We start from the raw sequence: 16,694 nt of genomic DNA, 5'->3' as shown, positions 1-16,694 counted from the left end.
AGTTTATTTTGCGAGATCAGTATACCCCAGCTTAAGTGGAGTGCTCTGGGGAAACATCTTCTCCCTATTCTAACTTTAACAGTAACTTGCAGTTACTGTTACAATTTCATCTGGAAGGCAGCGTACCATTTGCCTAAAATGGTGGCTGTACTTTTTAAAGCACTGTTCATGATGACTTTGTTACTTGAACCTTTTTCTACGTGCCTTGGTGAGTAGGTCAACGATCTTGTGCTGGGCATCCAACGACTCAAGAGCAACCCCCAGATCCATTGCAAGTTCTTTTCTTCAGTCGCCAAGAATCCTGAACCAGGGTCTGCTGTACATGCTTCTTCACTTACAAGTTACTGTTCAGCGCCTAATACTTACGTGGGTCCTGCTTTGTTGTTCCTGTGCTTCAGAGGGTTGCAGTTAAGCGGTTACTTGCATCCCCACATTGAGCTACGTGTGGTGGACAACCCTTTGTGCTCTTTACCCAAAGAAACCTACTGATACTCAAATCTTCAAGGACTCTGCCTTGTCTGCTGTTACCTGCTTTTTCTTCCTCAGCCCTTGGATACTGAAGCCCCAGTGTCCACAATGACTCTGTGAGACTTACCTAAAATAGGGTTGGACTTAAGATTGGTCAAGCAGGAGTTAACTAAAGTTATACAAGTTGGTCTAAAGATTGCACACTTGTTTCAGACGTTTCTACTACTTTTGTCTTACCATACAAATGTTCCAACATATTCGGTATCTTTTGGATATTGCAAATATTCTGCGTTTAATACTACTGTGTGATAGCACTTACCTTAAATTGTACGCTTTAGTGTATATCAAATAAATGCTTATTTTTTATATAACTTCTGGTGTGTAAGTGTTCCCTTGAACCAAGTGTATGTTCTGTGTTCTGTGTGCCTCACTACAGCCCCCATCCCTCCTAGACTATGCCTGGCTACTCTATTTCTACCAAACCTTTTGGGAGGTCCAGGCTAAACCTAAGGGATGTCCCCCCTGTTCATCCAAGGTGGGCTTTCTGAACTCTCGTCACAGACAGGACTCCAAAATCAAAATACCCTACCAAGGAGCAAAGTACAAAACATGGCATACAGAGGCTCACTTACCCGAACATCCTGCTCGAGAGCTATCACAACTCGCATTTCCCCTTACCCTGTTCTTGGCAGGTTTCCATTAAGACAGACCCACCCGGCCAGAAAAAAGTGGTATTGTTGCTTTCAATTACCTAGAACTGTATTTTGTATGATCGTGGTAGACCCGTCCTACATGACCAACGCTGGGCCCTTCTTGACTCAGTGAACGCTTCAGGAACGCTTCCAGGACAAGCTTGGTTTCCTCCTTTATTCTTGTACGATTCATTACAGGGGCCGGTTGCTGCTTAGAGGCGTCCATCCTATACTAGGGGCTGTGAAATGAAAGAACAATGGGTTAAGAAAGATAAACCACCCACAACATCTGTTCACTTGTACAATCTTTTGCTATGCCTTGTGTACATATATGAGCGTGCCTGAAACTGACCGAATATTTGGGACTTAGTCTCCTCTTACCTAAATGGCAGCATGCCTGAGAGAGCCGGGCTGATTAGTTTCCGAGATCTCTCTATATGTTCAAGGCTACAAGATTTGATAGATCCTACATTTGCTGATCAGTAAGGTAGCTGTGGAGGAGGGACAGAAGACCAGGGCTCATATGACCAGTAGGCCTGCTAAGGTAGAGTTAGGTTACTTGGCATTTATATATCATTGGTATGACCTCAAAGCTCTGGTAGGTTGAACGCCCTCGGGAACTGCAGTTCCAGTCAGAGAGAGAGAAAGAGAGAGAAAGAAAGAGAGAGAAAGAGAGAGAAAGAAAGAGAAAGAGAGAGAAAGAGAGAGAAAGAGAGAGAAAGAGAGAGAGAGAAAGAGAGAGAAAGAGAGAGAAAGAGAGAGAAAGAGAGAGAAAGAACGTGAGTGCACCGGATGTGTGTGCAGCTGGTGTGGTTGTTGCAGGATAGCTGCTTCTTAGCGGTAGGTGTTGTGCTGAGGAATCATTTGGATGTGTTCAACCTTGGAATCCTTTGCATGGAAAGATTTGTGACAAGGACAGGCTGGTTAAGTCCCAGATATTCTAGCGCTACCTGGTATCATGTATGGAGCGGAGATGTGGGTGAAACATAAGGCCCCAGATTACTGTAGGTTTCATGCAGAGGAGAGCAAGACAGCTTGGAGCCTGGATGCCTTGAAATGTTTATTCGTCCAAATGAGCAATTCCATCTGGACGGGTCTGTTAAATGCATAATTGCAATGCATGTTTAAATTACTAGTACACATGAAAGGTATACTCCAACGTGCCATCCCATGCAATTACTTAACACTAACAAGGTCAGCACATCTTCCACCTAGAAGGAAAAAAAAATAAAGAATATATGCTCAACTAGAAGCTATGGGAATGCACATTTTCATGGAAGAATTTATTAAGCGAAGGCTCCCCCCCCCCAAAACATAGAATAAAAAAAGAATATTACTTCCTAAAGCCAGTGCTTGTTTAAATGCAACAATCTGCCAAAACAGCCCTCGCTTTTTGATCATTGACACACCTTAAGTTCCACATAGACATCTACACACTGGTAGCTACTGTAACAAAACTGCCACGCAAACTGGAATCCGCTGCCCATCATTGAGCTACGGTGGTGTTGAGGGCCTTGCCCCACTTCACGTCTCCACTGAATGAATCCAGCGGCTAAATCCAGCCGCTATCCAAGATACCTTGGTCAGGCCCAGTGAAACCTGGGAAACGGGCTTACCCGCTGCCAACGAAGAGCTCATAACTGTTTCACAAGTGCACGCAGCAGGAGCTGCGATAAACCGATCACGGCCATCTTTAGTTACACATTAATTTACCACGCCCATTTCCTGTTTCTCTGGAGGCAGCAATTATAATGAAACGATTAGAATAATGACAGCTTCTTGGAAGAAAGAGAGTGGATTGGGGCTTTTAATGACTGGCATACACCCGGTTTCAAAATATCCCAGGTTTCACCTCTGGATATACTGGTTTTAAATAGGCCATTCTGCCCTCAATGGGTGGAATGCTTAGTAGTAGTAGTATTGCCCTTATGCAGAGGGCTAGGCCAGTCGTTACATTGCTAACTAAGAGGGCAGGCATAAAATAACCAGTACATCTCGGATAGCGAGCTTTAATGGCAGTTAGTTGACCAATACCACTTCTGCTCGTGTCAAACTAGAATGTGCCATTAACAAGTAGCCGGTAAGCAGTAGCCTAGCTACAAATCGTGCCCATCGTGGCCAACACATACACTTGTACACATTTTAGTTAGGTCTTCAAGAAAACTCACATTCAGAAGTGTTGAATGTTTCAATGCAAACCATTACGATAGCTTGTTTGCATGTGTGTAAATTATATTATGTACAGATGTGTGTGGGGGTTTGCCCTGCAGGTCACAAACTTAAAACCACACTAAGGCTCAACCATCCAAGGCTGATGGAGCACTACTGGAAAGGGTAAAAACCAACCACAAATATTTAGCCAGGTTTTTAAAAAGTTCAGCAACATCTCAATTCATCCAGGTATATTCAACCATGAGCAACCCTGCCAGGCTCTATAATTCATGCAAGAAGAGCTAACCATTTTAAATGAGGAACACGCAGCAATGGCACTCAAGTGCAGGCCACCAGTCCCAGCAGAGCGGTAGCTAATGATCCAGGGACGCCATGCCGCGACAACTACAAATACACAAACACAACAAGCAGATAAAAACAGCTCAGCCAAACGCGCTGAAATATCACAATCCACCATAACACCAAGCACTACAAACTATGATGAGCCCAACAAGCTAGTCAAAATAAGATCAAATTTAACATCGCCAAAACATTAAGCATGACCAACACCATAGCCTGGAAAACTGGCATTGCAGACCACATCCAAGTCACTGAAAACATTGCCCCCACATCTAAGATATTGAAAACATTTCAGCAAACTATTTGGCTGCACTAAAGAGTCTGCAACATCCACAAACTAATCAAGACCAGCAAACGATTCATCGTCACAACGACAACAACCAAGTGAGGAGGTGAACTGGTGCTAAAATCTGTAAACATTTCTAAATATAATAAACGTGTGGCAGAGCCTGAAACTGACCGGAAGTTAGTCCAAGTATCTCAGCAGTTATGGCTTAACTTACAGAGTTCTCACGGGTTCAATGCACCTCTGATCTACATCGCGCCCACAAATGATGTAATAAAAATACATACATTTTTAACAAACTAAAAATCATTTTAAAAAGAAGAATCCCAACCCAAGATACCCCCGAAAAGGTAATCATCATATGTACATTACCACTGGGCTTTCTGAGGGATCCAAACTAGCAGAATCAGCCTAACTGACCACAAAAGATAAATGCCTCAACACATTAACAGCGCTCCGACTAACCTCAACGGGCACACATGATTCGGCCCATCCCAAATGTTTCCAACATTAGAAATAGATACATTTGCCAGACTTTTGAACCCACCGAACTGAAGGGCATACAAGTTAAAATCAGACCCAACATGGCCTTGAACTAATCTGTGCTCATTGCTAGATAGGTCTGTTGCCTCTGCCAGTGCGTACCATGAAATCCTACCAATCCATTTCATCACCTAAAAGGAAGGATAAACGGAGCAGCATTTGAGTTGGTTCAATCTTTTTGAAGAACGATAACAGTTGGTGGAGCTCAAGGCCTGCAAATCTAGTACCTGGATTTCTTCATGCAGGGATCCTCATTACTGCGAGCATATTTGAACATCTTTGTGACCCTGCTTATCCATCCTATCAGGCAGTGTGGTTGTGACATCCAATGCTACGATACGCAGCTTCATGAAACAGTAGCGGCAATGAAAGAGCAAGCCCAGAAAGCTCTCTAGACATTCCAGAATTGGTTGCAGAAATGTAGCTCCAACGGAACACAAATAAGTCAATCATTTTGCACCTCTGGAATGAGTTCCAGGTATCGTTCACTGCGACATACATCCTCCACATTATTCAGGCAAACTACACCAATTCAAGAACTGGCAAGTTAAGCATATGCTAAAGACCAGCTTCAACATCATCTAGTGGCAGGTGCAGCCATCAGTGCAAGACGCTCAATGGCTCATGAAACCCCTCGTCAATAGACTCACTATAAAGACAACTCAGATAATTACAGTATGCAAAATGTACTCGCCCAAAATCTTCCAATATTAACAGAAACCAATAGTTTGTAACCTGGATAGAAACCCAAAACTACACTCGGCATGTAGTGTGACCTGCTCCATGTCACAGCAGTAGCTAACTTGGATATTATGTTCCTGCTGGCCCCATGTACAGCCTTCAACAGTGCTGACCATAATACACAGCTAACTCAGAAGGGTATTTGGGAAATCTAATGGCCAACAGATCTTCTCACGTGTGCATAGGGAAGAGAGACCGTGATCATCTGCAAAGGACCACGCGGCCAGGCAAATGTACTGAACACTTGCAACAGGAAGACATGGTCAAGCCATTATGTTGCTGAAAGGGTTCCAAATCGTGGCTTCAACAATTGACCTTGGAAAATGATTTCATCTTCCTAGCCCTCAGTTCCCATATCTGCCAGCATGGGATAAACGACGGCATTAAGCACAATCTATTATTCCTCCACAACCACCTCACAAGTATGGACACGTTTCCATGTAATGCCAGTGCAATAAAACTATTCTTCAAAATTACTGGGAACCAAATTCTAGATTGAGTCACCCAGAACTACTCACTCGTCACAGTTCGTCACAGTTCTTCCAATTTTGCACTCATGAAAATCAGGCCAATGGTAATACACCTGGATTTCCAAACTGGCCGTGAAGAAGGTTAACCAGATAACCAAGCAAGACCAAATACCACTTAACCAAATAGCGAGAACTTGCAGGGTAAATATATTGAGGCAGACATTTCCTTCAAGGTTCAAAATCCCTGCCACAAACCTTAACATGAACACCAAATCGGCATGCCGGCCAGATCCTCGAAAACCACAAGCTAAAAGAATGAATTTAAAAATCAGCGACGTTCACACCATTTTATAGAGCTAAACTCTGCGACACTTTAGAAGAACAACAAGACAACGTCACATTGTCTGCCCAACATGGGGCGCATACAGCAGAAACATGAAAAACACCAGGAAAGTGGGCGCATTTTTATGGGCCGGGCGCAAAACATGAAACGCCCACCCACTCACAAGCCATGTTAAAAAAATTTTTTTAAAAAGAAACAAACAAGATTATACACATATAGGAAAAGAACATGCAGAGCCATTTTAATATTTAGAAAGCTACTGAAGGATGTCACACTTAGGAAATAAACACATTAAAAAATAAATAAGTAAATGCCTAAAAAAAAGAGCTACAGAAGAAACAACTAGAATTGTGTAACCCAAATATGAAAATGCCGGTCAGAACAATACAATAGTTGGGAATGGGGGTGCGTGGAAATCTCACTGCTGTCCTCAGCTGCTGCCTTTGCTGGTTGGCGGCTGCACGGAGCTCTTCTTCGCAATATATAGAAGAAGACCTGGTATAACAAATACAGTAGTAACTGGAGCCACGCCTCGTCTAGAGTTTCAGGCCCTGAAGGACAACCCTTGTTCCAGTGTATGCCAGTAAAAATAACATAAATAAGAACTTTTTTACCAAAGGGGGAAGGAGGGGGGGGAGAAGGTGCGGAGGAGAATGCCAGGATAACCAAGTGCTCAAACAAGACATTCGGTATGTTGTCGTACACGTAGGTCTTTTCATAAGGGCTCAGGGCGGAACCAATGGCAAGTCCTCGGCAGAGCAAAACATTACAAACTACTCCTACGGCAGTGGGTTTCAAACTTTTTTTTTTTAAGCTGAGCCGCCCACTCTCCCCTCCTCCCACCCCTCAAGTAGAAGTGTTACTTGCCTTCCCCCCCAAAGCCATCACTTCTTATGCTGCCTATTAAAAGCAGTCACTGTACTCTATTTTGGTAAAACCCCCACACCCCCGGGAGGTCCTTCAGGCCACCCCTAGGGGATAGCCCTGCAGTTTGAAGACCACCGTCTATGGCAAGATGCCAATCCTGCTTGGTTGTTACGGAGAAGCATTTTGCCCTTGGGGAAGCGTAGGAGGGCAAGGAGACCTACTCTTAGCTTCCAGCAATTTCCTTCCCAGTCACACGACATCCAGAATAACCCAAGCTTAGGCAGCCTTCAGGGTAAATATATCGAGGCAGACATTTCCTTCCTTTCCATTGACATACATTGCAACCTGTAGTCCAGGGTGTACGGTGATGAAATTCCCTCGTGACCATAGTCACTACTGAGCAGTCCATATCAAACTCCTTGAAGCCAGCTTTAACCTGGAGTGTTATAGTCCCATGCCTACCATAGGAAGCTCTGCATTCCAGGACTACACCTGACAGAATGCCCTCCTCTTTCAGAGGGAAAATGTGAACTGGATCCAAGAAGAAGCACTATAGAGTACAGTCCGAAAACTAGCACTCGCCACCAGCCTTGGCTAGGGATTTTGGTCTCTTGGCGAGTAAGAAATGATGCTGTGTGTATGTAAACTGTGGAGGCAAGTGACTTTTATGGCTGGATAGTGTTTTAACGTGTTGCTGTAGTTGTTGTGTGTTCACAGACCAGATGTGGAGTCTGAGTGGTAGCCAGGTAGCTTTATTTGCATACATACAGAATGTACATAAACCTGTTCCTCTTTTCATATATACAGGGGACAAGACAGGTGGTGGCCAGGAGCACACACCCACCGGCCATCCTCATGCATCCCAGCTCAGGCCCCGAGCCCCCAACTGTCACAGGTAGAACACTCGGTATATTCTCACTGCAACATTCTTCTGAGCTGTCAATCAAGCATCCAACAAAATTCTACCATCCACACAGAATGCCAGTGCGAAGACAAGACAAAGTACATACATCACAACATCCTCATCTGTACAATTGCAAAAACACCCACACAAAATCAACCACGCCAACAAACATCATATTGCTCCATCCATCTGGTACTGCCACCCTCAGACACAGGACTTGCAAAGTCCTGGCACACACTTCACAAAGGAAGCCACCACACACACGATATTGCGCACAATAAGGACCGAAAAAGCAGACCAAGATAGAACAGATTGTCACTCAACAGTACCACAACCATTCACATGCGTCCAGTACATACTCCTCACACTCAGGGCTGGTGCCACAATAGACCAAGTGTGGCCACACAAAGCGGGCTCTGTAATCCACACGCTTTCCACCCACACTCAAGGACCATTCAACCAATCCACCCAATCACTGTGCAGACCCGAACAACCAGATGATACTCAAGTACTCACGCTACATCCAAACCATTCAACAGACAGAATGGGGTGGTGTTACACAGCTCCAGGTGTAACAAGACAGGGAACGTAGACATCCATCTTCCACCCCAATCGCTACAAACCAAACAATGCCACAAATTAGCAAGTGAACCATACCATGCTTACTTCACCACTCTCACAACTCGGAAGACGCTGCACATTGAGGAACAACCCACACACAATTGAGTGGTACTCCTACCAGTACAAGCAATGCAGAAAAGAAGAGAATAGATGAATTAAAGACAGTGTTGCAACCAACTATAAACAGTCTAGACTTGATGAGAATGAACTTGCAAGTGATCAACAACTTGATGTATCTAACGAAACAACTAAAACACAGGTCCATAATCAGTCCCGGGTTCCTACCGTAGAAAATTAACCCTACAAGCTCTCATGGACAGTGCAATCATTCTCAAAAGTAAGTTGTCTATATTAGTGTTAAATAGATTGAAACCACTAACAAAACTAAGTACCAAACTACAAAAGAAACTTATCAATAAACGGAATGTGAAAAAAAAATAACTTCTTACAGATTTGTGGAGGTGAATGGAGTCACACCAACAACAGAAACATATTTTAATGAAGAAACATACAAACAAAATCAAAACATCGTTGGACCCCACTGAAACCTGCAAATAAAACAAGTCAAAAATTAGTCATCAGTGTACACCTGTAGGGGTCTTTTACCAAGGACCCTTACCAAAGGCCCTTCATAATACCTCCTGAAAGAGAAAACCACAGCGTGGGCGTGTAGCCTCACAGAAACAGATGTGTGAGGTGAACAGCCTATTCTAATGGTTAATTTCATAAAATATATTATATAGATTTAAATGCAATTTCAGGTGTAGCTGGGCAATACTCTCCAGCCACGAAGAGCAAGACAATATACAACAAATTAGCCCAATGTTTCCAGTAGGTGACCCAAATGCACCTCTGTGGAGAAAACTCTAACATGCTTTGTTTGCTAAATCACTCAAACTACGCGTTGAAGTAAATAAATAAAAATGGAAAGACTCTGTAAACCATTCAAATTGCAGACTCAAAGTCCTTTGTAACACCAACAATATGCATTTCAAACAAGTTTCACCTATCTCCGAGGTGTATTTGATACAATTTTATAAAGACCATCTTTCATTTCTTGAAATCAATATCCGTAAGTGATAACAAATCACACTTAATTCTTGATCACCACAATATAAACAAACACTGAACATATTTCTTGTCAACTAACAACGGTCTGGAGATGTTCATTAAGACAACTCGACAGTATTGCCAACGTTGTTTCGGACTAGGTATCCATCTTCAGGGCCTGTCCAGTGTCCTTCTAAATTGGTATTTCTTTGATTAACCTAACATACATGTATGTAATCGCTAAACTGGTGACTATGGCCAACCTGCCAGATTAATATTTATAAAGCTCAAACTAAATCAAGTACACTAACCTTCCTATTGCAAATCACTCCTGTTTGTAGAACCCAAGTAAAGCAATTATATATAGCCATTCACCCCTGTATGAATTGGGTCATTTGGAGAAAATATTTTTTAGCAGCAACATAAAGCAACTACTCTCACCTTTGCAGCCTCAGTGGACCCCAACGGGCTAACTGACCGTTTTTAATGTCTTCTCCCAGCACTCAGACTTCTTCCTATTAAAAAGTGACACATAAATCCATCATAAGTCACTCCACATATAGGGAGCTTAAACCATTTCTTGTGTTCCATCTATAACACTCTCTATCACTCCTCTACTTACCAATACAGAATTTCATATGCACTCAAACAGGAACTCTGCAGAACGACTGACCCCATGAAGATGTCCCTCCCTAAATGCATTCCTACACATCAGGCAGTCATATCTGATGCAATGAGTCCCACAGAGCCGTAAAGACGGTGGCCATCTTTTAAGTGCTAACTTATAATGTTAATAGTTAAACAAGTTGCACTTGTGAACTTTCTTTCTATCCTGTACCCATGGTTTTGATTTTACTGACAGTCGCAATATCAAAATCAATAAATTATAGGGGACGTGGAGAAAACTTTTTTTTAAATTATGTACTACTCTTACTTAATCAGGTAGGTTTTCAAGAATGACAAGGCCACCTAAATGTCACCAGTCCAGGTATGCCAGTCCGGTGGCATTAGGCTCCTCCCCTTCCCACTCCAATGTTTACATGTTAATTCTACTGAACTCACCGACTCACTCCGTTGGATCAACAGAGCACAATAAGGGAGGATGCCAAAAAAGGGCACAAATCCGGCAGAGCCGATCGGGCGTCACAAGGCCCCTGCCCATTATGTATACAGAGCCCAACTCAACGTAGCAACCCACTCTCTCCTACTCTGATCTCATTGATATTTTCAGAAAAATATGCCCTACATCTCCGGTCCTAGGATACAAAGTCTACAGTTTTCAACTGTCGGATACCTCATGCTCCCAAGCTGATGAAATATACCATACATAATGACTGGTTAGAAGTATGTACCCAATTTATATCAGAGTACAGTTTTTCAACAGAAGTCCAACCTCAGAGGACAAGCCTGCTCACAATCTCACCAAATCGAAATTTCAAACCCAACAGAGACTGGTCATTTTTTGACAGTCCATCTTAAATAAAACATGCAAGATCACACTCAATGTTCATCCCCAGTCCAAATGATCAATACACTCAACTTTTCTGCAGTAGCAGTCTAGTCAAATCACCTCCTAGCTTTGGCTTGTGTACCAGTTCTAAAATTGCACATTTAATTTGTACTGCACTGTGTCAGGCTTCTAGGAAGTGTGACGCAAGTGGAGAAGACACATTTCGAATGGATTGTGTCCTCCCACGTATTCCTCATCTTGTGACAATCGTTATCTCCAGCTTCGCTGCTTCGGAAAAAAAAATTCTCGGCAGAGGGCGCTGTGCTCAAGGTCGTGGCGTCTATTGTCCCTCGACGTACTCCGTACTCTGTCGACATCACTGATGGTATAAGTAGCTCGAGCCGCGCCCGTTGCTTCAGTTCCGTTTTTCCGATCGCTTCGCTATCGAGAATGGCGCGCTTCTATTTTCTGTGAAGAAAATGTCATCATCTTCGACACCTTCGACACCCAGGACTGGGTTCAAGAAGTGTGCAGATTGTGGATCTAAGATGTCGATTACCGATCCCCACCGTATTTGTCTCTGGTGTCTCGGTTCCAGTCACCGAACCGACGACTGCAGCTCCTGCCAATCGATGACCGAAAAAAGCTCTTCGTGAGGGGACAGGTAAACTGTCGGTGGGGAGGGAGGCCTCAAAAAAAGTTTCGTCGAAAAAACATAAGAAAGCGACCGATTCTAATGGATCGGACGCCATAGACACTCGAAGAGATCTAGAAGTAGATCGAGACATTCTTCATCATCGAAAAAAAATGAAGAGGAGACATAGATCTCCCTTGTCATCTTCTTCATCAGAGTCGACCGAAGAAATTCGTTGTCCGACTAAATCGTATTCTCCAAGTAAGTGGGAAGAATTCCGCAAAAACATGGAGGTTTTCGAGAATACGGCCTCAACCCCCTCGAAAGAACCTCGAAAAAGCCATACCCCTAAGGTCGCTCCGTTGGACGACAAAGGGAAGTCCAAGGCTACTATGGCTAAGACCAGTAGCGTAGAGGAATACAAAAAACCTCGAGTCCACGTAACACCGTCGAAGAAACCTCGAGAGGAGAGCACCTCTCCGGTGCCCGCCAAGAAACACAAATCGTCGAAGACTTCGACGACGCCCTCGACGTCAATAATTTCGACACCAAAACCACATACGTCATCGACGCCATTATCGAAGTCATCTTCGAAAACTTCGAAGACACTTCGAGGGATTTGCCATTTCCTTCGAAGCAGATGGAAGAGGAGGAAAGGAGATTCACTCCTTTGCCCAGATCAGACCTTTTCAAGTCTATGTCTGCAATTTATGAAGAGTCTGCTTCAGAAGAAGAAGACGAAGTTACTCCTTTGGGGGTTGCTTATGGGACAAGACAAGTTCCAGTAGAACTTATTGACCAGGAATCCCGAATGAGAGACCCGAGTGATACTCTACATTCTGCCAGTGGAGTTGACACATCCCGAGAATTAGAGTTTGCCAAACCTGATCCTGCAGAGCATGCAGATGCTGGGTACATGGGTCTTATGACCAGGGTAGTTGAATACATGGGTTGGGGTAATATTTCACCCATTTTTGAACAAGATGACATGACGGATATTATCGTCAAGGGACCTCAGAAGGATCCTGTTCTCCCTTTTCACAGGGCCCTTCAAAGGACTGGAGAAAAACTGGGAGAAACCAGAAACCATTGCTGCTGCAGACAGCACTTTTCCAAGAAAATGTGAATAAACACCCTACTCCTGAGAGTTTAGTCATTCAAGCAGCATCCACTTCGAAAAAAACTGCTTATCCTACTATCCCTCCAGATAGAGAGGATAAAAAAAAAAATTGACGCGTGGGCACGTAATGTTTTCACATCAGGCAGTATGGCACTTAAATCGGCAAATGTCACCTGTACCCTAGCCAGGTTTACCCATACCCTGTGGGACTGTATTTCGGCGGCGACTGATCATATTCCGGAAGGCGAGGAAAGGGAAGGCTTCCTGAATATCGTCAAAGACGGGAAGGAGGCAATGGGGGAATGCCTCCAGTCTGGACTGGATACTGCTGATGGTATCAGCAGATCCATGGCTGCAAGCGTTGTGCTACGCAGATTTGCGTGGTTGAGGAAGTCGGGGTTTGCACCGGATGTGCAAGCTAGACTCCTCAACATGCCCTTTGATGGCTCGAGGCTCTTTGGCAGAAAGGCTGATGAAAGCCTTGAAAAACTTCAGACCTCGAAAGCGGCAGCTAAATCACTTAGCGCCTCTTTGCGCCAGCCTCCAAAACCCTATTCTGGCTCATCTTCCTGGAGGGGTCGTTCTTTTCTATACTACTCCTCTTTTGGTAGATGAAGAGGACAGGCCTCTCAAAGGGGCAAAAGGAACTTCCCTCGTGGAACACGGGGAAGAGGTGCAAAATCAGCCTCAGGAGCGGCATCTGTACCCTTAGCCACTCCTGCAGCCGCCTCCAAATCCCTCTGAGACCTTGTTACACAAAACACCAGTGGGAGGCAGGATCTCTCAACATCTGAAGGAATGGCGGGGCATTACCTCAGATGCTTGGGCACTGGAAACAGTAGCCCAAGGTTACTGTCTCCCCTTTCTAAAAAGGCCTCAGAATCATCCACCGGGAGCCAACTCTGTCAAAATTCCGGATCCGCTCCTGTTGCAGGAAATTTTAACCCTGCTAGAGAAAGGTGCCATAGAACTGGTACCTGTAGTGGAGAGGAACAGGGGTTGGTACTCCCCATATTTTCTCATTCCAAAAAAGGACGGAGGACTGAGACCCATCTTGGACTTGAGAAACTTGAACAAGTTCCTCAGGAAGGACAAGTTCAAGATGGTGACTCTTTCTCAGATCCTTCAGGCTCTCCAACTCCAAGATTGGTTGGTATCACTGGACCTTCAGGATGCTTACTTTCATGTGCCAATCCATTCAAAGCACAGAAAGTACCTGAGGTTCGCGATTGGCAATTCTCATTATCAGTTTCGAGTTCTGCCATTCGGGTTGACCTCTGCCCCGAGGGTTTTCCCCAAACTGTTGGCGGTTTTGGCAGCAAGTCTCAGGAAGGGAGGTATTCACATATATCCCTACCTGGACGACTGGTTGATCAGAGCAAGTTCTCCAGAACAAGCTCAGGAACATCTTTCGATCACCTGCCACTTCCTCCACAAACTGGGCTTCTCCCTCAATTTCAAGAAGTCCCACATGATACCATCCCAGAAACTCCAGTTTATCGGAGCGGTCTTGGACACTTCATCAGGAAAAGCCTCGCCTCCCGAAGTGAGAGCTCTCCACATCCAGCAGATGGTAACAAAATTTCAGAATGCCCAACGTCTACCGGCCTTCGATTTTCTCAGGTTGCTCGGCCTCATGGCATCCTGCATTTTTCTTGTACCAGAGGCCAGATTGAGAATGAGATCCCTTCAATGGGCACTCAGAACTCAGTGGTCTCAGTTCTCAGGGAATATTTCGGATCTTCTGCAAGTCCCGAGCGCAGTTGCTCAGGATCTTCTATGGTGGGCTTGCAATGACAACATTCTCAAGGGAGTGTCTTTTTGGCAACCATGGCCGGAGATAACAGTAATGACGGACACCTCACTCACGGGGTGGGGAGCACACACCAACGATCTGACAATCAGCGGTCGTTGGTCTCCATCGGAGTCCAAACTACACATCAACCTATTAGAGCTGAGGGCAATCAGACTATCTCTGAAGGCCTTTCTGCCCTCTGTACAGGGAAAGAATGTTCTGATAATGACGGACAACACAGTGGCCATGTACTATCTCAACAAGAGAGGAAGAGTAGGGTCACTGCCACTGTGCAGAGAGGCAATGCAGCTCTGGTTCTGGGCAATAAGAGAAGGAATCTCTGTCGGCAATTCACCTAGCCGGAGAGAAGTACACGGCGGCAGACGCTCTGAGCAGGCAGAGCACAGTCTCCCATGAGTGGGAGCTAGCTCAGGAAGTCCTTCTGGAGATCTTCACTCTTTGGGGAACCCCTCAATTGGATCTGTTCGCCACCGCGATCAACCGGAAGTGCAATCAGTACTGCTCAAGGGAATTTCCTCAACGAGGAGCTCTGGGAGACGCATTCGTAGTGGAGCGAAAGTTTCCACTGCTGTACGCGTTTCCCCCAGTCCCCGTGATTCCTCAAGTAATCAGGAGGTTGAGAAAGTTCAGGAAAACCATGATCCTAATTGCCCCGGATTGGGCCAGGAGGACGTGGTACCCGGACCTTCTAGACATGTCCATCTGCCCTCCAATACGTCTTCCGCAAAGAGAGGACCTTCTCTCGCAAGAGGAAGGTCGGGTTCTCCATCCAGGGGTCAAAACACTCAACCTTCACGCATGGTTTCTGAGAGGTTGAGATACAAGGATTGGGATCTTACGGATGACGTAAGGGAAATCTTGCTTTCGGCCAGAAGACCAGCAACAAAATCTTTGTACCAATGTCGCTGGAATAGGTTTAGTAACTGGTTCAAAGACAAGGATGAGGACCCTTTTCAGTGTGGCACCCCAATGGTGCTTTCCTTTCTGCTACATCTAGCTAATCTGGGGCTCCAGATAGGAACAATAAAAGGATACCTTGCTTCGCTATCCATTTTTAAGCGCTCCTCGGAAGAGGTTTCATACTTCAAAATACCGTTAATAGTTCAATTCCTGAAGGGGCTCACTAATGTGTACCCTCCAGTCCCTTTTCATGTACCAGCCTGGGACTTAAATTTAGTGTTAAAATTCTTGACTTGCATACCTTTTGAGCCTCTGCACTCATGTCCATTGAGGCTTTTGACTCTAAAAACTGTCCTACTTGTGGCCCTATCATCAGCCCGCAGGGTTAGCGAACTTCAGGCTCTCTCATGCAAACCACCATATACTATTTTTTATAAAGATACGGTAGTCCTTAAAGTTAAACCTTCATTTTTGCCAAAAGTAGTCTCGGACTTCCATTTGTCACAAGAAAATAGTACTTCCTACGTTTTATCCTCCTCCTCATCTGGGCAAAGAGGAGAGATTACACAGATTAGATCCCAAGAGGACTCTTAGTTTTTACATATCTAGGATGGCTAAATTGAGACAAGATGACCAACTGTTTGTGGGTTACACTGGTCAAAAATTAGGCTTATCTGTAACGAAACAGACCATTTCCCGCTGGATCATATTAGCTATAGTTGAATGCTATAGATTAGCGGGAAAAGAACCACCAGATGGGCTTCGTGCCCATTCTACAAGGGGAATGGCTTCTTCTGCGGCTCTAAAGAGGGGAGTCCCGGCAGCAGCCATTTGCGCAGCTGCAACCTGGAAAACAATACATACATTTGTTAAACATGATTGTCTGGACACTGCCTCCTCTAACGAGGGTTTATTTGCAAGGACAGTTCTGCATTCTGTCCACGAAAACTGAAATGGTACTCCCACCTCCAAAAATTGATACTGCTATGGGAGCCTATCACAAGATGAGGAATATGTGGGAGGACACAATCCATTCGAAGAACAGGTTACTTACCAACTGTAACGTTCTTTCGACTGGATGTTCCTCCCACGTATTCCTCATCGACCCTCCCATCCAACCCCACAGTACAGTTTACGTGTTCTTACACTTTCCTCTCACGAAGAATGTATCGGTCATGGGACACGCCTGGGTGTTCCTCCTATATATATTTCATCGAAAAAACAGAACTGAAGCAACGAGCGCGGCTCGAGCTACTTATACCATTGGTGACGTCGACA

At 44.7% G+C, this 16,694-nt stretch overlaps 1 protein-coding gene across 5 annotated transcripts in view; it reads right to left on the bottom strand.

Moving 5' to 3' along the window:
• The window catches only part of BCL2L12 (BCL2 like 12), a 513,616-nt gene that overhangs the window by 284,612 nt on the left and 212,310 nt on the right, over positions 1 to 16,694 (bottom strand). For all 5 annotated transcript variants that reach the window (XM_069605212.1, XM_069605219.1, XM_069605217.1 and 2 more), the window contains one exon: positions 1,220 to 1,399. In XM_069605212.1, coding sequence (XP_069461313.1) covers positions 1,220 to 1,386 — 167 coding nt within the window. In that variant the 5' untranslated portion in view covers positions 1,387 to 1,399. The remainder of the gene's footprint in view (positions 1 to 1,219; positions 1,400 to 16,694) is intronic.

The sequence above is a fragment of the Ambystoma mexicanum genome, chromosome 1p (genome assembly GCF_040938575.1).
Source record: "Ambystoma mexicanum isolate Mex_15411 chromosome 1p, UKY_AmexF1_1, whole genome shotgun sequence".
In the NCBI taxonomy this organism is placed as follows: domain Eukaryota; kingdom Metazoa; phylum Chordata; class Amphibia; order Caudata; family Ambystomatidae; genus Ambystoma; species Ambystoma mexicanum.
This window is presented reverse-complemented; position numbering and strand designations above follow the sequence as displayed.